General features: G+C 36.7%; 1 protein-coding gene across 1 annotated transcript in view; it reads right to left on the bottom strand.

Moving 5' to 3' along the window:
* LOC130429971 (uncharacterized) overlaps positions 1 to 25,201 on the bottom strand; it is a 52,122-nt gene that overhangs the window by 8,065 nt on the left and 18,856 nt on the right. Inside the window, exons 9-23 of the mRNA XM_056758829.1 lie at positions 24,883 to 24,921; positions 23,116 to 23,415; positions 22,560 to 22,859; positions 17,495 to 17,788; positions 17,166 to 17,198; positions 16,012 to 16,299; positions 13,509 to 13,808; positions 11,026 to 11,319; positions 10,685 to 10,717; positions 9,835 to 10,122; positions 8,303 to 8,602; positions 6,878 to 7,171; positions 6,547 to 6,579; positions 1,264 to 1,551; positions 608 to 907 (exon numbers count right to left, since the gene is read on the bottom strand). Coding sequence (XP_056614807.1) covers positions 608 to 907; positions 1,264 to 1,551; positions 6,547 to 6,579; positions 6,878 to 7,171; positions 8,303 to 8,602; positions 9,835 to 10,122; positions 10,685 to 10,717; positions 11,026 to 11,319; positions 13,509 to 13,808; positions 16,012 to 16,299; positions 17,166 to 17,198; positions 17,495 to 17,788; positions 22,560 to 22,859; positions 23,116 to 23,415; positions 24,883 to 24,921 — 3,384 coding nt within the window. The remainder of the gene's footprint in view (positions 1 to 607; positions 908 to 1,263; positions 1,552 to 6,546; positions 6,580 to 6,877; positions 7,172 to 8,302; positions 8,603 to 9,834; positions 10,123 to 10,684; positions 10,718 to 11,025; positions 11,320 to 13,508; positions 13,809 to 16,011; positions 16,300 to 17,165; positions 17,199 to 17,494; positions 17,789 to 22,559; positions 22,860 to 23,115; positions 23,416 to 24,882; positions 24,922 to 25,201) is intronic.

The raw sequence follows: 25,201 nt of genomic DNA, 5'->3' as shown, positions 1-25,201 counted from the left end.
CCTGCGTTGCACATCACATTTGAGGGCGGAGCAATGAAGGAAGGGGCGTGTTCCTTTTGTGTGGTAGTGTGTTAGTTTTGATGTCGATATCAAATAACAACAACAGTTTTCAGAAGTCGATTCGCCTTTAGAGACATTCATCATGAAATATTTAGTGCAGCTGAAAATATCTTAATCTGCACAATGTTAACATGTTTTAGCCATAGAGTTTTTAATCAGAAATAAACCAAAGTATGATTAAACATTTATTTTAACTTAAGTTAAACCTTTGGTTTGGTTTCCCAGACAGGGCTTAAGCCTAAATCTCAGACTAAAAAACTGTTAGAGGTGACTCGATCGAAAACAACTTGAACTGGCATATGTAAAAATATATTAAATATTTATATAAAAAAAAGTAATATTCTGTAAAGTTTGTTTTAAAAAAAACGACTTCATTATCTGAGTTTATCTAGGTCTAGTTCTGTCTTAAACTAATCTCTGTGTGGAAAACCACCTCTTTATGTTTAAAGTATTAAGTCAATTCTGGCTAGAATGTAAAAATCTTCTGGTCATTACATCATCTCTCATCATCATGTCAGATACAAATCACTGAAACAAATCCACTCACCAGAGACGACAACCCTGTATGTTCTGTATTCTGTTCCTCTACTGCTGCTGATGATCTTTGCTCCATAAACTCCAGAGACTTCAGATGTGATGTTTGTGATGGTGAGATGTCCAGTCTTTGGGTTCAGCTCCAGTCTCTCTTTGAATCTCTTATCATATGAGAGTTTATTCAGTCCAGTGATTTCAGCTATGGGAGTTTTTTCATCTTCAAATGTCCACTGAATCACATCATCTCTCTGTATTACAGTAACATCAGTGTATAGAATGACAGAATGTCCAAACTCTACTGATCTGATGTTCTCTTCATTTATAACAGCAGCACATAGAAGAGAAAAACACAGAAGAACATGCATCAGATCAAATAAAAAGAGTAAAAAACTTTGCTTTTTAAGGATGACTTCACTAATGTTATCCATTATCTGTCATCCTGCGTCACAATTCCACAAAATCCAAGTGAAAACTCAAGAAATAAAACATCAGAAGATTCTTATGATTTACAGATAAAATCTACAGAAAACATGAAGAGTTCTGCAGCTTAACATGAAGACAATTCAGAAGATGTGTGGAGAAGATAAAATCACAACACATGTAATGTCAATACAGCACTTGATATATAAAAGCCATCATTCTCATCACATTAACTTGAGCTTTACTTACCCCTGACATAAACTTTAATCTGAGAGTATGATGTTCCTCTACTGTTGATGATCTTCAGTTTATAGTGTCCAGTGTGTTCAGTGTTGAGATCTCTGATGGTGAGATCTCCAGTCTTATCATTCAGCTTCAGTCTGTCTCTGAATATCTCATCATCTGTAGTGAACTTGTTGTTCTTTCTATTGATTTCAGCTATGAGAGTTTCTCCAAACCTCCACTGGATCACATCATCTGACTTTAGTTCAGTAACATCAGTGTTCAGAGTCACTGAATCATTCTCATATTTACACACTGTATCAGTCACAGCAGCACACAGAAGAGAGAAACACAAACATTATAACACATTAATATTACATTAATAATTATTTCACCATCATATCAACATAACTAATCATTATTAAACATATGCCAGATATATTTGTAAGTTAACATCAATATGACTATTTATTTGTGCATCAATTCGAGTTAAAACTAACAGATGAAACTGCTAATGTAATGTAGTTAATGTAATCCAAATTAACACGTTTATATTTATTAATTTGGCAGACAATTTTATCCAAAGCGACTAACACGTACGAAATCATATAACATTGTGTCAACATGCTAAACAGTACTGATAGTTTACAAGGCCATGTGACTAGGAGGATTACAGCTGAAGTAAGCAAGGAGAGAATGAACAATATGGGGTGAAAACTGTTTCAAAACCTCACACAAATACACGTAAAAGATCCACATTCACACTCTACATTTCACAAATACACTCCAGAGACCCAAAAATACACATCAATCTAAACATGCTCCATTTACAAATGCACTCATCATTATGCATACATGTACAATCTACAAATACATTTTATCTGTAGTTGTAATTGTAATTATAATTGTTATTTAATCTACAAAAATCACGTGTGCTTTGCATTCTGACCCTTTGAACATGTGTGAATATACTCTTTTGTATCTGTGGACTGCTTTGAGACTCTTGTAACGCAGATCTGATTAAAAATGCACAGAAGCAGATATTAGTGTCCTCAATGCTGACGTCTCCTGCAATATAGCGTCCTCCTCAAGAGGGCACGCTCCGGCCTTATTAAATGTACAGTGTAAGTTGTTACCAATTTCAGCTTCAACCCAGAAGTAACGTCTAGATTTACTAACATTTAAGCAATAATGTTACTAATGATCTAACATTGAAGTGGTAATGATCCAATTTCCGAGGCCACGTGAATGCAGTATTAATGCACATGCCTGTGCTGTTAGCTGTATTGTGTTTAAAACAGGGAAGAGTTGTTTGGAAACTTATTGTACGACTAAATGTACGGTATGCACATGACTTTAACAAGCTATAAAAAGGCAAACATAATACCGAAGTGGATCAAACATTATTTAAATCCAGGCACTACAATGCAGATTCCCGCTAGTCTGGTAAATGAACACGATGGTACAACACTACGGTATCATTTTGGATCAATACTAAGATAGTAGAATCTATCCGATCTATCATTAGGCGTTAGTAGTAGGACATTAGCATAGTAGTAATGACAATTAATTTCTTTACAAATAAAATTGCTTATATTAAAGAGCTGAGAAACTGCGAAGAAACAAGAGGCAACACAAGCTGATCAGTGATCTAGTAAGAGTCTTTAGTTTAGTTTAATGTGAAGCGATCGTTACTTTAGTGTTCAGTCAGTCTTCGTACAGTGCTTTGATATTAATTCTTGTTCCGGTTTTTACCCCATCGTGAGTCCTTGTTTTGTGTTTATTGTAAAAGTATTTTTGTTTCCCCCGCACAACCACTGCCTGCACTTGGGTTCTTCCTTGCAAATTCATGACAGTTACACTATAGACCTATATCGAAGCAAAATTTCATTTCTAAAGTACATGAAAAGGTTGTTTCATCACAGCTATGTTCCTTCCTCCAAAGGAATGACCTTTATGAAGAGTTCCAGTCAGGTTTAAGAGCACATCACAGTACAGGGACTGCTCTGATCAGAGTAATAAAAGATTTTCTTTTGGCATGTGATCGTGGCGGCATATCGATACTTTTGCGATTCGACTTTAGTGCTGCATTCTACAACATTTACCACAGCACACTTTTACATAGACTTGGAAATGATGTTGCCGTTAGTGGAATAGCATTAAATTGGTTTCTATCATACCTATCTGACCATTTTCAGTTTGTTGTAATAAACAATGAGGTGTCACGCAAATCACAAGTACAGTGTGGTGTGCCACAGGGCACAGTTTTAGGGCCTTTGCTCTCAGCACAAAACATTTATCTCTAAGAGGAATAATTAAGAGACAAAGGGCCCTATTGTACATGATGACTCTCTGATTAAAACACCCATTACTCATTAAGAGAATTGGGACAACCCGTTTAGACCATGCGCCCGGGTGCGCTGACCGTTTTCAAGCTGTTAAACTAGCAAAAGAGGATTCGGACACACCCTGAGGGTCCTGCTCCTTGTGCTTTAAACCATGCACTTAGGAGTGAAACTAACTCTGTGGGCCCTATTTTCACAATCTATGCTGATTATAATCCATTCTATATTTCCTGAAGGCCTCATGAGAGACTACAGTTCAGTAGAATAACGGAATGCATAGTCGATATAAAAAACTGGATTAGTAGCAACTTTTTCTTGTTGAACTTGGAAAAACAGAAGTGTTACTTATTGGACCGAAAACCAACATACATAACTGTCATGGTTCCACCTCTCCTTGTCAGGTATTTCTTGGTCTTGAGGTGGAATCATATAGGATCCTTTTCTGTTATGAATCTCAAGGCAAGAACCCAATTGCAAGGCAGAGTAAGGACAAGATGGTGGTACGGGGTAAACAAGAGTATTTATTAACAAATAAACACTATAACAAAAAGGCAAAACAAAACCCACAATGGGGAAAACAAGACTGAGTAAACTATAACAAGACGAGAACACGGACTAACTCAACTAAGAAAACAAAACACTTGAAACAAACACTAAACTACACTTACAAGACACGATGAAACAGGAACTTGGGAGACAAGGTACTCAACACGTAGCAACAGGAGACACGAACAGCTACAGCACACACAGAGCAAGGTATGATATACAGTTGTGTTCAAAATTATTCAACCCCCACTGAAATTGATTGTTTTGGTCGGTTTGACATTGATTATGATCATTCAGTCATCCTGCTTACAATTAAATCAAAGAGGCACTTGTAGGTCAGACAAATATAACATAACATTTATAATGAAATAACAACAAATGTCTTTTCTGAGCTCACATCATTATCAGTTTTATTCAACCCCCAAGTGCCATTCAATCTTAGTACTTAGTACAACATCCTTTTACAGTTATAACAGCTTTTAAACGTGAAGCATAGCTTGACACAAGTGTCTTGCAGCGATCTACAGTATCTTCGACCATTCATCATGGGCAATAACCTCCAGTTCAGTCACATTCTTAGGCTTGCGCACTGCAACTGCTTTCTTTAAGTCCCACCAGAGGTTCTCAATCGGATTTAAGTCTGGTGACTGCGATGGCCACTTCAAAATGTTCCAGTCTTTAATCTGCAACCATGCTCTAGTGGACTTGGAGGTATGCTTGAGATCATTGTCCTGTTGAAAGGTCCAGCGTCTTCCAAGCCTCAGGTTTGTGACGGACTGCATCACATTGTCATCCAATATCCTGGTACTGAAGAGAATTCATGGTACCTTGCACACGCTGAAGCTTCCCAGTACCTGCAGAAGCAAAACAGCCCCAAAGCATGATTGACCCCCCGCCATGCTTCACAGTAGGCAAGGTGTTCTTTTCTTCATAGGCCTTGTTCTTCCTCCTCCAAACATAGCGTTGATCCATGGGCCCAAACAGTTCTAATTTTGTTTCATCAGTCCACAGAACACTATCCCAAAACTTCTGTGGTTTGTCCACATGACTTTTGGCATACTGCAGTCGACTCTTCTTATTCTTTGGGGACAGCAAGGGGGTGCGCCTGGGAGTTCTGGCATGGAGGCCTTCATTACGCAGGGTGCGCCGTATTGTCTGAGCAGAAACTTCAGTACCCACATCTGACAAATCTTTTCTCAGTTCCTCAGCAGTCACACGGGGACTTTTCTCCACTCTACGCTTCAGGTAGCGCAGAGCAGTCGAAGTCAGCATCTTCTTTCTGCCACGACCAGGTAGCGTTTCAACAGTGCCCTTTGCCTTGAATTTGCGAATGATGCTTCCTATGGTGTCTCTTGGTATGTTTAACATCTTTGCAATCTTCTTATAGCCATTGCCCTTCCTGTGAAGAGTAATCACCTGTTCTCTTGTCTTCCTGGACCATTCTCTTGACCTCACCATGTTTGTAACCACACCAGTAAATGTCTAGAAGGAGCTGAGTATCACAGTCATTTTAAAGCTGCCTAATTGGTGCTTATTAGGCTGTATTGCTGCTCCCTGATATCCACAGGTGTTTTCAATACCTGATTGAAAACACTTCATTGAACCTCTGTTCTTGTGGTAGTCTTTAAGGGGTTGAATAATTATGTCAATGAAGAATTCACAAAAGAAACATTTACTACTGTATTACAAAACTAATTGATGTCATTTTAGTTGCATATGGTTCTTTAAGAAGTCCTTGTAGGATTTCATTCTGAATACAATTACAAATGTACACTAAATTCCCTAAAACCATTTACAGCATTGGGGGTTGAATAATTTTGAACACAACTGTACATTGACAGGTAGGTACAACTTACAATGAACGTGCACAGGACAATGAACACGAGGATGTTTTAAAGGGAACAAACTAAGAGGGAACAGGTGCAGGGGATAAACACTCAAGGGAAGCTTATTAACACAAACTAGGAAACAGGAGGGTAGGAACGATGACGCAGACCAGAGAGAGAAGAAATCGTCTCTCTCCCACATGAAACAGAGGATCCTGTATCATTCCACCTCTAGACCAAGAAATACCTGACAAGGAGAAGTGGAACCATGACACGTAACAACAAAGAATACTACTTGACTAGTGACAGAGGCTCAAAAAAAACCTCATCGTCAGCTTGGATTTGGGCATTTTAATCAATAATTATCCATCATTTGAAAACCATGTTACCAACACCTGCAAAATCTATTTTTTCATTTTAAGAATATATCTAAATTATATCATATGTGCTCACTTTCAAATACAGAAAAGTTGATTCACACATTCAAAAATAAATCATGTTACAAATGAAATGACACATTAGCTCTCACATGATAAAATGATTCCACATGATTTAGTGAATCAGACTCAACTCACAGCTGTAGAGAATCTCACCTGAGTTCTGCTTCTGATCTGGAGAAGGGCCGTCTGTTAAGAATCAAACACACAAATGAAACATTTATAAGTGTTTTCTGCACATGTTTGTGTGAACACAGAGTCACTTTATATGAGAGAGAATCTTTAATAATCCTGCTGCATTTACCAATGACTCTGTTCAAATAAACAAACAATAAAAATGTAAAAATATGATGTTTTTAAATTAAAATAAAAGTGAAACAGCTGTCACAAAACATCATGTTTTCTTTACAGACCATCAATAATTGATAGAGAATGTTGATATAAAATGAAGTGAATTATTATATTTCAGATATCTATAGTTACTCACCGTTGACAAAAACATTAATCATCTTGTATGAGATCTTATCATCACTGCTGATCTGTAGTTTATAAACTCCATCATCTGTCTTTCTGATCTTTGTGATGGTGAGATCTCCAGTCTCATGATTCATGTTCAGTCTGTCTTTGAATCTCTCATTATCTGTTAACTTGGTGTCTCTTATGACTCCAATCTTTCCAGTGACCAGACTGATGTTATCTTCAGAGATCCACTTGATCTCACTGCCTCTCTGTATTTTACTGTCAGTGTGTATAGTGAGAGATTCTCCCTCATAAGCGATCACTGAAACAGACGTGAAAACACAAATCAATGTGATAATATACTGTCAGTAACACATGCCGATGTGATGTGAGATCTTGTGTTTTAAAGAATCTCATTTTGTTTCCTTTAAGAGACGGTTCACTCAAAACTGATCATGTAGTCTCTACTTATTCACTCTTCTGTATTATTTATAGCTCTCAGCAGCACCACTAACAGTAATAATGAATTGATATTGGTCACACAGCACATCAGACCCAGTCTCTGACCAACATCAGTTTACACCTGGAGTGTAAAGCTGCTAGTGTTCTTTACTTTAACCATCTTTAACCAGACTATTACTGAAAGAGTCCAGCTCTGTTTATAACTGACTGATGCAAACACACTGCACAGTACTGAGCTGCGTTGATCTTCTTGAGTCACTTTAGATAGTAGAGTTTTGATTGGTGGATTATACACTCAATGTTATTGGCACTTGTGATGACTTGCAAATGCAGATTCACCAATCCATAATCCATCTTTGGTCTAAACATTTCATGCTTGCTTTGCACATCACTTGTGAGGGTGGAGTAATGCAGGAAGGGGCGTGTTCATTTTGTGTGGTAGTGTGTTTGTTTTGAAGTCAATTTCAAATAACAACAACAGTTTTCAGAAGTGGATTACACTGCCTTTAGAGAGATTCCATCAGGAAATATTAAGTGCGGTTGAAAATATCTTAATCTGCACAATGTTAACATGTTAAAGCCAAAGAATGTTAAATCTGAACAGAAATAAATCACAGTATGATTAAACATTTATTTTAACTTAAGTTAAACCTCTGATGTGGTTTCCCAGACAGGGCTTAAGCCTAAATCTCAGACTAAATGAACTGTTAGAGGTGTCTTGATCAAAAACAACTTAAACTGGCTAATCTTGAAATTTATCAGTGTGTTTGTTTTGTCTTAAGATAAATAAAGTTTTTTAAAACCTATTCCTGTCTTTAACTAATCACTGTCTGGGAAACCACCTCTTTATGTTTAAAGTTTTAAATCAATTCTGACTTGAAATGAAAGTTAAATGTTAAGAGTGTTTAGTGTAAAACTCTTCTGGTCATTACATCATCTCTCATCTCTCATCATCATGTCAGATATAAATCACTAAAACAAATCCACTCACCAGAGACGACAACCCTGTATGTTCTGTATTCTGTTCCTCTACTGCTGCTGATGATCTTTGCTCTATAAACTCCAGAGAGTTCAGATGTGATGTTTGAGATGGTGAGATCTCCAGTCTCAGGGTTCAGCTTCAGTCTCTCTTTGAATCTCTTATCATATGAGGGTTCAGTCCCTACAGTGATTTCAGCTATGGGAGGTTTTTCATCTCCAAATGTCCACTGAATTTTATCATCTTTCTGTATTCCAGTAACATCAGAGTATAGAATGACAGAATTTCCAAACTCTACTGATCTGACGTTCTCTTCATTTATAACAGCAGCACATAGAAGAGAAAAACACAGATGAACATCTATCAGATCAAATAAATGTGTTATGGATGTCATGATACAGGGAGCAGACACGAGGACACAGGAACAAAAAACCCAATTGCCAACAGATTTTAAGGACTTTAATAACAGAAACATGAAACAAATCCCAAGACCAGCACAGCCTCTAGGGTAAAAAAGAAACATCAAGAAGAACATAGACTAACTACTGTAACTAGACTAGACTAAATACAACACTAGACATGACTACAGTGACTAACTAGACTAACTGTACACTCAAGACAAGGCGAGTCGAAAAGACACATTACCCAACACTATACAATCCAAAATGATCCAGCAAAAGACAGAAGACACAGGGGTATTAAGTAAGGGAACAAATTATGAGGGAAGAGGTTTGGGGCATGAAATAATAACAAGCACTAACGAAGAAATGAGATGGCAGGACCAGAGACCAGACCAGAGAGACAGAGTGGCAAGCCGATTTAACAATAACTGCCTCTCTCTTCACACTAAAGACGAGGATCTGTCAAGGTTCTGTCCCACCCTGTCTTGAGCTAGAGGCAGAACCATGACAATGGACTGTTTGCTCTGTCAGCTTGCTCTGATCTGGAAGAATGGTTGGCATGATTGCTAATTCTAGGGAGCTGCGTAATTATTTGAACATGCTCATTCCAAACCTTGTTGATAAACATTATTAAGAACATGGTTATAAAGACAGAGTCAGTGCATGTGCTGTCTGGAAGAATAAAGTCAAACATGTTGCTTTTTAAAGTGTGAGATGTGATTGTGGTTTGATTCTTGTTTATGAAACAGAACTGACAGAGAAAATATGTAAATGAGAACGTCGTTATTCAGCAAAAAGCTGTACTGAATGTTCAGAGAAAAACGGAAACGGATCTGAAGTTGTGACTCAAAAACTACATGATGACGTCACTAATGTTATCCATTATCTGTCATCCAGTGCTACAATTCCACAAAACACCAGAGGAAACTCTGAACATCCTCAGATACTCAAGAAATAAAACATTATAAGATTCTTATGATTTACAGACAACATCTACAGAAAACATGAAGAGTTCTGCAGCTTAACATGAAGCAATTTCAGAAGATGTGTGGAGAAGATAAAATCACAACACATGTAATGTCAATACAGCACTTGATATATAAAAGCCATCATTCTCATCACAATAACTTGAGCTTTACTTACCCCTGACATAAACTTTAAACTGAGAGTATGATGTTCCTCTACTGTTGATGATCTTCAGTTTATAGTGTCCAGTGTGTTCAGTGTTGAGATCTCTGATGGTGAGATCTCCAGTCTTATCATTCAGCTTCAGTCTGTCTCTGAATATCTCATCATCTGTAGTGAACTTGTTGTTCTTTCTATTGATTTCAGCTATGAGAGTTTCTCCAAACCTCCACTGGATCACATCATCTGACTTTAGTTCAGTAACATCAGTGTTCAGAGTGACAGAATCATTCTCATATTTGCACACTGTATCAGTCACAGCAGCACACAGAAGAGAGAAACACAAACATTATAACACATTCACATTTCATGATCATGTCAACATAAATAATCATTATTAAACATATGCCAGATGTATCTGTAAGTTAATATCAATATGATTGTTTATTCATGTGTTCATTATTCATGGTAATACTTACAAATATCACTACAGTGTGTTATACTGCTGATAACACACATTAACACATTTGTATTTATTTATTTGGCAGATGCTTTTATCCAAAGCGACTAACATGTAGGAGATCATATAACATTGTGTCAACATGCTAAACAGTACTGATAGTTTACAAGGCCATGTGACCAACACCTGTAAAATCTATTTTTTATATCACCTGTAAAATCTATTTTTTATTTTAAGAATATATCTAAATTTTGTCATATGTGCTCACTTTGAAATACAGAAAATTTGTTTCACACATTTAAAAATAAATCATATTAGAAATTAAAAGACACATTAGCTTTCACATGATAAAATGATTTCACTTGATTTAGTGAATCAGACTCAACTCACAGCTGTAGAGAATCTCACCTGAGTTCTGCTTCTGATCTGGAGAAGGGCCGTCTGTTAAGAATCAAACACACAAATGAAACATTTATAAGTGTTTTCTGCACATGTTTGTGTGAACACAGAGTCACTTTATATAAGAGAGAATCTTTAATAATCATGCTGCGTTTACCAATGACTAAAATAAACAAACAATAAAAAATGTAAAAATCTGATGTTATTCAAATAAAAGTGAAACTGCTTTTACAAAATAACAGAGAAATTTGAAAAGATCATATTTTCTTTTCAGATTATCAATAATTAATAGAGAATGTTGATTTAAGATGAAGTGAATTATTATATTTCAGATATCTTGAGTTACTCACCGTTGACAAAAACATTGATCATCTTGTATGAGATCTTATCATCACTCCTGATCTGTAGTTTATAAACTCCATCATCTGTCTTTCTGATCTTTGTGATGGTGAGATCTCCAGTCTCATGATTCATGTTCAGTCTGTCTTTGAATCTCACATTATCTGTATATTTGGTCCCTCTTATGACTCCAATCTTTCCAGTGACCAGACTGATGTTATCTTCAGAGATCCACTTGATCTCACTGCCTCTCTGTATTTTACTGTCAGTGTGTATAGTGAGAGATTCTCCCTCATAAGCGATCACTGAAACAGACGTGAAAACACAAATCAATGTGATAATAAACTGTCAGTAACACATGCAGATGTGATCTTGTGTTTAAAGAATCTCATTTTGTTTTCTTTATGAGACGGTTCACTCAAAAATGATCATGTAGTCTCTACTTATTCAATCTTCTGTATTATTTATAGCTCTCAGCAGCACCACTAACAGTAATAATGAATTGATATTGGTCACACAGCACATCAGATACTGTCTCTGACCCACACCAGTTTACACCTGGAGTGTAAAGCTACTAGTGTTCTTTACTTTAACCATCTTTAACCAGACTATTACTGAAAGAGTCCCGCTCTGTTTTTAAGTGACTGATGCAAACACACTGCAAAGTACTGTGCAGCATTGAGCTTCTTGAGTCACTTTATGTCGTAGTGTTTTGATCGGTGGATTATACGCTCAATTTTATTGGCACTTGTGACACAAGTATTATTATTGAGATCATTTTGTCTCCATATGAGTCCACTCATGTTTGCAGGAGAGAGGACCCATGTTCATTTTCAAACGGTGTCGAAGGCTTTAAAGCAGAGATATTAGAGATGAAGATCGTGTAAAAATCACCCCTAGGAGGATGCTTTTATTTGGCTCAATATATGAGTAACATTGATTTTGCTGTTTGTAAGAATTATTAATGTTTTGTATTTGTCTTTCCTGTAGGGGGCGGACAAGTCTGCTTTTCATTATCTTTAAATGGTCTGCACCTGGTGAACTGTGAGGTCTGACACATAAGGAGCTTCACTGGCCAGAGGTGGCAGGACTGTGGTGGCTCGGGCGCTTTCATCTGTTGCTCTTTAGTTTATCCTGACAACTTTTCCTTCCACACATATTTTTGTCACTAATATTTTAATTATGTAATAAATGTACTATTTTGAATCAACATTTTGAGTTGACGCTTTTCTTATATTATGGAAATCTGTAACAATAAACTTGAGGCATTTTCACTCGTTTAATTAGTTTGCATTCTTATCTGCGTGGTCTAAGCATTTTATGCCTGCGCTGCACTTCATGTTTGAGGGCGGAGCAATGCAGGAAGGGGCGTGTTCATTTTGTGTGGTAGTGTGTTTGTTTCGATTTCAAATTGTCAGGAGCGGGTATCGAACTCGGGTCTCCGGCGTCACGAATACCCGACTGCAGACACGAAGGCACGGATGGTACGGGGTAAACAAGGTGTATTTATTATATTACCAAAAAACAGGAACAAAACAAAAACAGGACAATATAATATAATTAAACAAAACAAGAACAGAGACTAACTAAACTACCAAAAACAAACACTTGGAACAAACACTAAACTAAAACTTACTAGAAAACTCGAGAGACAGGAACAAGGAACTAGCATAACGCTGAGGCACGGGAAAACAAGAAAGAGACCAGGTAAAACGTACAAAGAACCACGAAAGGTATAATGAACCAGCACAAGACAATGAACACGAGGATGTTATAAAGGGGAGCAAATCAAGAGGGAACAGGTGCAAGGGATAAACTAATTAAAACCAAACTGGGAAACAGGAGGGTAGGAACGATGACGCAGACTAGAGAAACAAAGGATCCTGTATGATTCCACCTCAAGACCAAGAATTACCCAACCAGAAGAGGTGGAATCATGACACAAATAACAACAACAGTTTTCAGAAGTGGATTACCCTTACTATACAGAGATTCCATCATGAAATATTTAGTGCGGTTGAAACATCTAAATCTACACAATGTTAACAAGTTTAAGCCAAAGAATTTTAAATCTGAACAGAAATAAATCAAAGTATGATTAAACATTATTTTAACTTAAGTTAACCCTTTGGTGTGGTTTCCCAGACAGGGCTTAAGCCTAAATCTCAGAATAAATGAACTGTTTGAGGTTTCTTGATCAAAAACAACTTGAACTGGCATATCTTCAAATCTATTAAATATTTAAATACATTACAAAGAAATGTTTTGTAACGTTTGTTTTTAAAAAATGACTTCAATATCTGAGTTTATCTAAGGTCTAGTCCTGTCTTAAACTAATCCCTGTCTGTGAAACCACCTCTTTATGTTTAAAGTTTTAAATCAATTCTGACTTGAAATGAAAGTTAAATGTTAAGAGTGTTTAGTGTAAAACTCTTCTGGTCATTGCATCATCTCTCATCATCATGTCAGATATAAATCACACAAATCCACTCACCAGAGACGACAACCCTGTATGTTCTGTATTCTGTTCCTCTACTGCTGATGATCTTTGCTCTATAAACTCCAGAGAGTTGAGTTGTGATGCTTGAGATGGTGAGATGTCCAGTCTTTGTGTTCAGCTCCAGTTTGTCTGTGAATCTCTCATCATATGAGAGTTTATTATTCAGTCCAGTGATTTCAGCTATGGGAGTTTTTTCATCTCCAAATGTCCACTGAATCACATCATCTCTCTGTATTCCAGTAACATCAGTGTATAGAATGACAGAATGTCCAAACTCTACTGATCTGATGTTCTCTTCATTTATAACAGCAGCACATAGAAGAGAAAAACACAGAAGAACATCCATCAGATCAAATAAATGTGTTATTGACTGATGGATATAGAAACACAAACACAGTTCATCTGTAGATAAGAACATGGTTATAAAGACAGAGGCTGTGCATGTGCTGTGTGAAAGAATAGAGACTAAAACTTTACTTTTTAATGTGTTTGTGTTCATTTGATAAGATGTGTCTTGTATATGAAACAGAACTGACAGAGAAAATATGTAAATGAGAACGTCTTAATTCAGCAATAAGCTGTTTTAAAATACTGAATGTTCAGAGTGAAATGAAAACGGGTCTGAAGTTGTGACTCAAAAACTACAGTTGTGTTCAAAATTATTCAACCCCCACTGAAATTGATTGTTTTGGTCGGTTTGACATTGATTATGATCATTCAGTCATCCTGCTTACAATTAAATCAAAGAGGCACGTGTAGGTCAGACAAATATAACATAACATTTATAATGAAATAACCACAATTGTCTTTTCTGAGCTCACATCATTATCAGTTTTATTCAACCCCCAGGTGACATTCAATCTTAGTACTTAGTACAACATCCTTTTACAGTTATAACAGCTTTTAAACGTGAAGCATAGCTTGACACAAGTGTCTTGCAGCGATCTACGGGTATCTTAGCCCATTCATCATGGGCAAAAGCCTCCAGTTCAGTCACATTCTTAGGCTTGCGCACTGCAACTGCTTTCTTTAAGTCCCACCAGAGGTTCTCAATCGGATTCAAGTCTGGTGACTGCGATGGCCACTTCAAAATGTTCCAGCCTTTCATCTGCAACCATGCTCTAGTGGATTTGGAGGTATGCTTGGGATCATTGTCCTGTTGAAAGGTCCAACGTCTTCCAAGCCTCAGGTTTGTGACGGACTGCATCACATTGTCATCCAATATCTCCTGGTACTGAAGAGAATTCATGGTACCTTGCACACGCTGAAGCTTCCCAGTACCTGCAGAAGCAAAACAGCCCCAAAGCATGATTGACCCCCCGCCATGCTTCACAGTAGGCAAGGTGTTCTTTTCTTCATAGGCCTTGTTCTTCCTCCTCCAAACATAGCGTTGATCCATGGGTCCAAACAGTTCTAATTTTGTTTCATCAGTCCACAAGAACACTATCCCAAAACTTCTGTGGTTTGTCCACATGACTTTTGGCATACTGCAGTCGACTCTTCTTATTCTTTGGGGACAGCAAGGGGGTGCGCCTGGGAGTTCTGGCATGGAGGCCTTCATTACGCAGGGTGCGCCGTATTGTCTGAGCAGAAAATTCAGTACCCACATCTGACAAATCTTTTCTCAGTTCCTCAGCAGTCACACGGGGACTTTTCTCCACTCTACGCTTCAGGTAGCACACAGCAGTCGAAGCCACGACCAGGTAGCGTTTCAACAGTGCCCTTTGCCTTGAATTTGCGAATGATGCTTCCTATGGTGTCTCTTGGTATGTTTAACATCTTTGCAATCTTCTTATAGCCATTGCCCTTCCTGTGAAGAGTAATCACCTGTTCTCTTGTCTTCCTGGACCATTCTCTTGACCTCACCAGGTTTGTTACCACACAAGTAAATGTCTAGAAGTAGCTGAGTATCACTGTCATTTTAAAGCTGCCTTAATGGTGCTTATTAGGCTTTATTGCTGCTCCCTGATATCCACAGGTGTTTTCAATACCTGATTGAAAACACTTCATTGAACCTCTGTTCTTCAGAGTGGTAGTCTTTAAGGGGTTGAATAATTATGTCAATGAAGAATTCACAAAAGAAACATTTACTTCTGTATTACAAAACTAATTGATGGTTCTTTAAGAAGTCCTTGTAGGATTTCATTCTGAATACAATTACAAATGTACACTAAATTCCCTAAAACCATTTACAGCATTGGGAGTTGAATAATTTAGAACACAACTGTACATGATGACGTCACTAATGTTATCCATTATCTGTCATCCAGCGCCACAATTCAACAAAATCCAAGTTAAAACTCATGAAATTATACATTATAAGATTCTTATTATTTACAGATAAAATCTACAGAAAACATGAAGAGTTCTGCAGCTTAACATGAAGAAATTTCAGCAGATGTGTGGAGAAGATAAAATCCCAACACATGTAATGTCAATACAGCACTTGATGTATAAAAGCCATCATTCTCATCACATTAACTTGAGCTTTACTTACCCCTGACATAAACTTTAAACTGAGAGTATGATGTTCCTCTACTGTTGATGATCTTCAGTTTATAGTGTCCAGTGTGTTCAGTGTTGAGATCTCTGATGGTGAGATCTCCAGTCTTATCATTCAGCTTCAGTCTGTCTCTGAATATCTCATCATCTGTAGTGAACTTGTAGTTCTTTCTATTGATTTCAGCTAGGAGAGTTTCTCCAAACCTCCACTGGATCACATCATCTGACTTTAGTTCAGTAACATCAGTGTTCAGAGTGACAGAATCATTCTCATATTTACACACTGTATCAGTCACAGCAGCACACAGAAGAGAGAAACACAAACATTATAACACATTAATATTACATTAATAATCATTTCATTATCATGTCAACATAAACACTTTAACACATTTAATCATGTGGCAGACGCTTTTATCCAAAGTCGTGGGCTAATGGTTAGAGACTTGGGCTTGTATACTTTTTCAGCTGTTTAAAATAATGTTGCAGACTAATTCATGTTGTCAGTACTCAAAACTATGAGTTGCATTAAATTAAGATGAACCAAACACTAAATATATAATTTGATTTAAACTAATGTTTATTTATAATTTTCAGTTACTCAAATATCATCAGTAAGCAGAAAGCTAGTTATTTTAAGTTTGCAAACTTAAAGGCAATCGGTTGCCTCAAATGTTTTGAGTTAGTAGAGGTTACCCCGGTTTTCAGTCTACAATACCTACACTGTAAAAAATAACTTTCTATGTAATAACACTTCTGGTTTATATACTTAATTTTTTTACATAATTTGCCTTCATAGTTTACTATGAACTTAACCAATTCAAATAAACTTATTGATTAAAAAACTGCTTAGCTAAGTGATCATGTATTAGCGCTTTAGATTGCAAGCATTCTAAGGACAACCCACAAGAGAGTCTTCAAACTAAATGGTGAGTATATTAAATTATTATTATTTAGGTTGGATTTTACTTTCTTTGCCTACTCTGACATGTGCAGATTAAACAGATTCTCAATGCTAAACATAAATGTTCAAAAGTTTTATAAATATATCAAGCTTCAAATCAAAAGACACATTAGCTTTCACATGATAAAATAATTCCACATGATTTGGTGAATCAGATTCAAACTCACAGCTGTAGAGAATCTCACCTGAGTTCTGCTTCTGATCTGGAGAAGGGCCGTCTGTTAAGAATCAAACACACAAATGAAACATTTATAAGTGTTTTCTGCACATGTTTGTGTGAACACAGAGTCACTTTATATAAGAGACAATCTTTAATAATCCTGCTGCATTTAACAATGACTCCATTCAAATAAACAAACAATAAAATGTAAAAATCTGATGTTATTAATTAAAATAAAAGTGAAACGGCTTTCACAAAACATCATGTTTTCTTTTCAGATAATCAATAATTAATAGAGAATGTTGATATACGATGCAGTGAGTTATTATATATCAGATATCTCGAGTTACTCACCGTTGACAAAAACATTGATCATCTTGTATGAGATCTTATCATCGCTGCTGATCTGTAGTTTATAAACTCCATCATCTGTCTTTCTGATCTTTGTGATGGTGAGATCTCCAGTCTCATGATTCATCTTCAGTCTGTCTTTGAATCTCACATTATCTGTATATTTGGTTTCTATGTAGTCTCCAATCTTTCCAGTGACCAGAATGATGTTATCTTCAGAGATCCACTTGATCTCACTGCCTCTCTGTATTTTACTGTCAGTGTGTATAGCGAGAGATTCTCCCTCATAAGCGTTCACTGAAACAGAAGTGAAAGCACACAGAAAACATGAATTCGAGTGATAATTTACTTAAATGACACATACAGCTGATCTTGTGTTAACATTGCATTTTTAGTGCAACTATTAAAATCTTTAATGGTGCAAAAAACCTTTTAGAATACCTTTTATCTTGTAAATCTTTGAACCTGATGTAAAAATAACCGATCTCTCATATTTAATTAATTATCTGCTAATGGAGCCAAACATTCATTTAAACAATGAAATGTTGCTCAGGAACCCTAATCCCCTTGTCAAATAATTTGACTTATACAAGAAGGAAGCATCATAATTTATATGTATATCTTATATTTTATCTGTATATGCATGAATCAAGTTTATACCTTTTTTGTGTGCATGAAGTTAACATGCATAAGTCATTCACAAGTATATATGCATGCATTAAATTATATTAAAGTAAATTAGCAAGTTTATTAATATAGCAGATTTCATACACAAGGGCAATTCAAAGTGCTGTACATAAAATGATTGACACAGATAAGTAAGACATATCTTTAAAATGTAAATGATTTAAGGTCACAAACACAACTTTAGATTTTAAGAAACAATGAACAGCTGTAAAATCCATAGAAAATGTGAGTGTATATATAAAAATGAGAACAAAAGAAAAATATATTTGAAATAGAAATGGAGGTTATGTAAACCAGCACAGTGCTCAGGGTGTAAATGCACAATTTAACAGTTGTGTCTAAATCTGGATTTAAAAGTAGCTGCTGTTTGTGAACATCTGATATCTTTTATAAGCAGATTCTAGCAACACTGACTCGCCTTATTTTGAGTGAACCCTTGTAACTGACTTGATCCTAATTATCTGATAAGTGTGTTTGGTTTATATTCAACAAAACATATCTGAAATGTGTTTAGCTTTGAAGTAGTTTAAATCTTTTTTTTCAGACCGTTTTCAATTTGTACAAATAAACAATGAGATGTCATGCAAATCGCTAGTCCAGTACGGTGTACCTCAGGGCTCAGTCTTAGGGCCTCTGCTCTATGCATTATACATGCTACCTCTAGGAGATATAGTACAGTAACACTGTCACGTGTATACGGAAATCTAGCACACAACTCCACGTACATTCCAAGAATAGAATTTTTAATGATAACCGGGGAACCACACAGGAATTAACACACAATAACATTTACAATACTAGACAAAGAACTAAGGAACACACAGGGCTTCAACACAAAGGGAAGACACTCAGGGAAAACAGAATCAGATGCGGGACTAATTAACAATGAACTAATCATAAGACACGGGCGAAAACTAATTAACTAATAATGAGATTAGTGAAAACAGGCAAGGGAACAATTAACTAATAACAAAACACAAGTGAAAATTAATTAACTAATAATGAGATAAACCAGGGGAGGAAAAAAACATACACCAACTGTGAAAAACACGGAGATAGCTTTCACTGTATTGCTGATGATACAACTTTATATTTCCAAGAAGCCTCAGGAAACACATGAGATATATCGAATAATGGAATGCATGGTCGATATAAAAAACTGGACAAGTAAAAACTTTATATTACTGAACTTGGACAAAACAGAAGTGTTATTAATTGGAACGAAAAAAAAACATATGCAAAAATCAAGAATACTGCTTAACTATTGTAATATGTTCCATAAAACCCTCATCGTCAATAAAGAAACTTGGCATTTTGTTCAATAGAAATCTGTCATTTGAGAACCATGTCACCAACACCTGTAAAATTGCATTTTTCTGTTTTAAGAATATATCTAAACTATGTCATATGCAGTCACTGTCAGATGCAGCGAAGATAATTCATGCGTTCATTACATCAAGACTAGATTACTGTAATGCACTGCTAGGTGGTTGCCCTGCAGGCTTTTAACAAAAACTCCAACTCGACAGCTCGAGTTCTTACACTTACAAAAAGTATGAACATATTAGCACTGGTTCTGTCAACCTTGCACTGGTTGCCTCTTAAGGATCGCATTAACTTTAATATCTTACTTATAACCTATAAAGTCCTACATGGTTTAGGTCCTCAGCACTTGAGTGAACTTGTCTTGTATTACAGTCCCTCATCTGCACTTCACTCTCAGGTGTACGGACAGTTGGTAATACCTAGAATTAAAAAATCAAGTCCAGGTGGTAGATCCTTTTCCTATCTAGCGCCTAAACTTTGGAACAGTCTTCCCTGCACTATCCGGGGGACAGACACACTATCTCAGTTTAAATCATGACTAAAGACGCATATATTTACTCTTACATACACTACACTTCCATAATATAAATCCATTGAAGGTTTAGGCTGCATTAGTTAGATCAACCGGAACCAGGAACACTTCCAATAACAACTGATGTACTTGTTTCATCAAAGTGTGTATGGTGGTTTTTCTATTATAGTGTTGAGTTTGGTTTTATGTATTCTTATGAAACAAATTGGGCCTCGTGTATGAGTATGAGCTCATGAACACCTGCATGAACAACAAGCATCTTATCTTAGCTGCACGGACACCACACATCATTTTTAATAAGGAAGTTTGAGTTGTTCCATAGAGTCAAGGACGCTGGTATCTCTTAACAGTGAGCTCATTTTAACAAAGTTAATGTTATGAGTCTGAGAACTTGAACATCTGCACACACACCATATATCTTTTAGAACTAAGACGTACACCCCACACATTTTTGTAGGGAAGTCTAATTAAATCACATACAACCAAGGACACTGGGAAGCTCATTATCGCTAAACCATGAGCTCATCTTTGATAGAAACATGGTTAAATCATGTATCGTCCGAAACCCCCAGGAAAGTGTCAAGATAAAGAGGCACCTGTTTTTGAGAGGCTCACGCAACCATTAAATCTAAATATGGTAGGTCGGAACTATGAGCGCAGAGGGATGGGCTAATGAAAAAGTGATGTCATATGAAACCTGATTGGAAGAAGACGATGTCATGCACACATGATTGGTTTAAACTGTGATAACAACTTGAAAACAATGTATAAAAGATGGAGTCAGATATGTATTCGTTGGATCCCTTCAGATGAACTCTGAATATCCCACTTTGTTTGTCCGGGCAAATAAAGTTTAAACTCTTGGCACCTGGAACCCTTGTCTCTGAGATTTCTTTCTGCGATGGAAGGCCGATTCGCCACAACATGTGCAGGGCAGTACTCTACTCTCAGCCAGTCTTGTCACATTGTTCCAAGGTTACAACAGCGGGCAGGATGCAGTTTATGTCCAGATCTGATGGGTTGGGAAGCAACGTTCTGAACAAGAGCTGAGATGTTGGAGCTGGATAAAGGAGGCGGCGACTTGACACGTCTTCACTACAAAAATCAACTGCTATTAGATTATTAATGATAATAGTAAATCTATCATTTTTGAATCTTTATAATTTTTTATAAGTTTTGTTTTTATTTAACTGAAGAAAGTTTTGACACATCCAACCATAATTTGCATCAATGATGCTGGTGGAATGTTGGGGGTAATAAAATATGATGTAGTAGTATGGATTTAATTATAGTATGAACATGTTTTTCACATGTATCTGTTTAAACATCAGATAACATACTTACATATGTGAGTAATTAGCTATATGTGTATGCATGTGTTTATATATGCATTCATGAGCAAAGTTTGATTTTAACCCTATACAGCTCCTCATTTCATAGAGATTCTATCATAGACTACTTAGCTTGCCTGAAAACTTTGTTAGTAATTCTCACTATTAAATAGATGTTATTAACATGCCTATAATTGCCATAAAAACTGTTTATTATCACTTATGAATCATTTGTTCTACATGATCATACTTCTAATCCCTAATCTTACTGAATATAAACCTAACAGCTCCCTTACTAACTCTAGGAAGCTCCCAATTTTGGTCAGGGGGTTGAAACCGGTATTCACTGGAGATGGGTCATGGCTTACAGATTTTTGGACCCCCAAAATTTTACACCCCAAGGGTTTTTTACGCCTGCAATCCCACAGAAAAGACATGTCGGCTTCACCCTTGAGAAAAGGGTCGCTTGATCGACACTGGTCCCCTGCCGAGGAAGAAGGAACTCGAGATGAGGGGGCTTGAGCAGACACTGGTCACATACAGTATATGTGAAACACCTAAAGATGCGTGCATAAACTAAGGGTGGGACTACTGAACAACCCCGCCGTCCATTATTTGACAAGAGGAAAACAACTGTTTCCTGGACTTTACTGTTTTAACCCGGAGGTGGTAAAGTGGAAAAGTGTTACCATTCATTACATTCGATAATTCTATTGATCTTCTAGTATGTGATAAAGTACCCGATCTCTACTAAAGTGTACATCATAAAGAAGTACATGTGGCTCATGAAATAAACTCTAGGATGCATAACTCTGTGTTATGTATCCCTTATTCAGTGACCGCGTAGTAACCGTTTCAAAGACAATGCATAAAATGGGAAAGTGTGACCTATATTGACCTTTGACATGCGTGTCATAATTCTGCTATCATGTCATGTTTATTCTTGTTCTTGGAGCGGAGTCATGGCATAGCCTTAGGGTTTTGTGTGAGAAAGTCATGGCTTGACTTGTCATGCTCTTTCTCATTTCCCGCCATCTCGTTTCCTTGTTAACCTTCCCATTAATGCTTAATGACTTTAAATGTAACATTAAAAAGGTTAAGACAATGTTTACTGTAAAACTCTTCTGGTCAATAGATCATCTCTCATCATCATGTCAGATATACAGTAAATCACTTAACCAAATCCACTCACCAGAGATGTTAACCCTGTATGTTCTGTATTCTGTTCCTCTCCTGCTGATGATCTTTGCTCTAAAAACTCCAGAAAGTTCAGCTGTGATGTTTGAGATGGTGAGATGTCCAGTCTGAGGGTCCAGCTTCATTCTGCTTCTCCATCTCCCATCATATGAGAGTTCAGTCCCTACTGTCATCTGAGCGATGGGAGTTTTAATGTTTGTTTCTAATGTCCACTGAATCACATCACCTCTCTGTATTCCAGTTACATCAGTGTATAGAGTGACAGGATGTCCCAAAACTACTGATCTGACGTTCTCTTCATTTATAACAGCAGCACATAGAAGAGAAAAACATAGAAGAACATCCATCAGAACAAATTGTCGACACACATTCACTCCCATTCTACCGTTGGAAGAAAAATGATACGTGTTATTATAACTCTGACTGCATTATTCTTTAAGACGAAAGTCAAATTCTGTCAGGATGCCTTGCAGGTGATTACAAAATAAAATATCAATGTTCAGATTCAAAAGAAACATCATTCTCATCACATTAACTTGAGCTTTACTTACCCCTGACATAAACTTTAAACTGAGAGTATGATGTTCCTCTACTGTTGATGATCTTCAGTTTATAGTGTCCAGTGTGTTCAGTGTTGAGATCTCTGATGGTGAGATCTCCAGTCTTATCATTCAGCTTCAGTCTGTCTCTGAATCTCCCATCAAGAACATCATGATGTATAGAGATCTTGTTGTTGTTTCTATTGATTTCAGCTATGAGAGTTTCTCCAAACCTCCACTGGATCATATCATCTGACTGTGGCTCAGTAACATCAGCGTTCAGAGTGACAGAATCATTCTCATATTTACACACTGTATCAGTAACAGCAGCACACAGAAGAGAGAAACACAAACATTGGAACACATTAATATTACATTAATAATTATTTCATCATCATATCAACATAAATAATCATTATTATTAACATCCCTGATAGCACACAAACATCTGGCCTACGTCTATTTGTCGTCTGCATTTACATTGGCAAGACATCTACAATACATAGTTTGCTCATCTGCATTACGTCTCGGAGATGTCTGCTCTCAGACCTAATGTAGACAGAAGATGTCTGTAAGATGTGTATGATTTAGAATGGATGTAAATTTGCTCTTTCTAAGATGTTTAGCAGATGTTTTTTGCAGCAGATCTCCAGATCTTTTGCAGACGTACAGATGTTTAGACGTGTCTGAGACGTATTGCAGAAGAGCGGCCAGAGGGGCTTGATCGCACATCCGCCAGAAGGGACTCAGCTCCTCTTCGATGCCTTGGCCTGAAGGACCTGCAGGATGGCCATGGCATGAAGAGCAGCGGCTGCTTCAGTGGTTCAGTGGTCAGAGGTTGAGTCCACTGATCTGCGTCGTATGGTCCGGTAGCTCAGAAAGAAAATTGCTTCGCATAAATGTGATGCTCTGCTGGTTCTGAAGAACAAAAGGTGAATGAATGGGCGCCCCACCTTCCTTTTATACCCGAATGTACGAGGTGCCTGACACTCTTTCAGTTTAAATCTGGATTTAAGACGCATTTCTTCAACCTTGCATACACAACATTTCAATAATACAAATCCTCTGAAGGATAATTTGGCTGCATTATTTAGATCAACCGGAACCAGGACACTTAAAATAACAACTGATGGATCAGAGGGTGTAGAAAGGAATTCAGCTATCAGTTTGTTTATTCTCATTGTTCTGAGGCCCGTAACCTCTGCAGATAGTGGAGATGATCGACATATACTGACTCTGCCATAATATGATGTTAGGATGTCTTTGATCGCAAGACCTTGACAACGGCTGCCATTCAATCTCTCTCACTGTACGACGTAGGACCAGCGTTTAGAAGCCACGACCACAGAAATCCTCACGATTGTCATGATTCGTCAGGGACAGCCCAAAATCTTTCAGTCTGAACCCGGCTTTAGAAGATGATTGTATCTTTGGTTATAACAGCACTTATGGTTTTTATTTATAGTTATTATTTTTTAATATTAATTGCCTTTATAGTTTATCATAAAATGGTAACCAATGTTTACAAATACTAAAATAAATATAACAATAATATTACAAATGTTTAATGTTACAAACTAAATTACATATTAACTTAAACATCCCCTTAAATAAACAAATCATAAATGATAAAAAAACAGGACCGTTTTGAACACAAGTCTAATGAAATTATAGGACAGTTTTCACCGTGTTCAGAACCTTAAGGACTGAAATCTCACTATAAACGCTTCAAATCACAGTTTTTCATTATGGAAATATATATCAATTGTGATTTGTTACCTGATTTCTGTTCATCTTGTTCTTTTTCATCCGTGTTGTCTGTTTAAACAAACATTCAGTTCATTAAAAATGTGGCATCCGCAAAAATGTAATAAAAGGTTTTGCACAGAAATATTCATCATATTGTAGATCAGATGTCAAATGTCACTTTTATGAGAAGTGTTGAAAAGAAAAAAAAAAAAAAAAAATCGTGACTTGATTTATTACCAATGTGACTTTCAAACTTAAGTCACTTTATATCACCTCTCAGCGATGCCATAGAAGAACCTTGTTGTCTAAATAGTTCCATAAAGAACCTTTAACATCCAAAGAACCTTTT

The sequence above is a fragment of the Triplophysa dalaica genome, chromosome 10 (assembly GCF_015846415.1).
Source record: "Triplophysa dalaica isolate WHDGS20190420 chromosome 10, ASM1584641v1, whole genome shotgun sequence".
Lineage (NCBI taxonomy): Eukaryota > Metazoa > Chordata > Actinopteri > Cypriniformes > Nemacheilidae > Triplophysa > Triplophysa dalaica.
The sequence above is the reverse complement of the archived record's forward strand: the minus strand, read 5'-3'. Positions and strand labels throughout refer to the sequence as shown.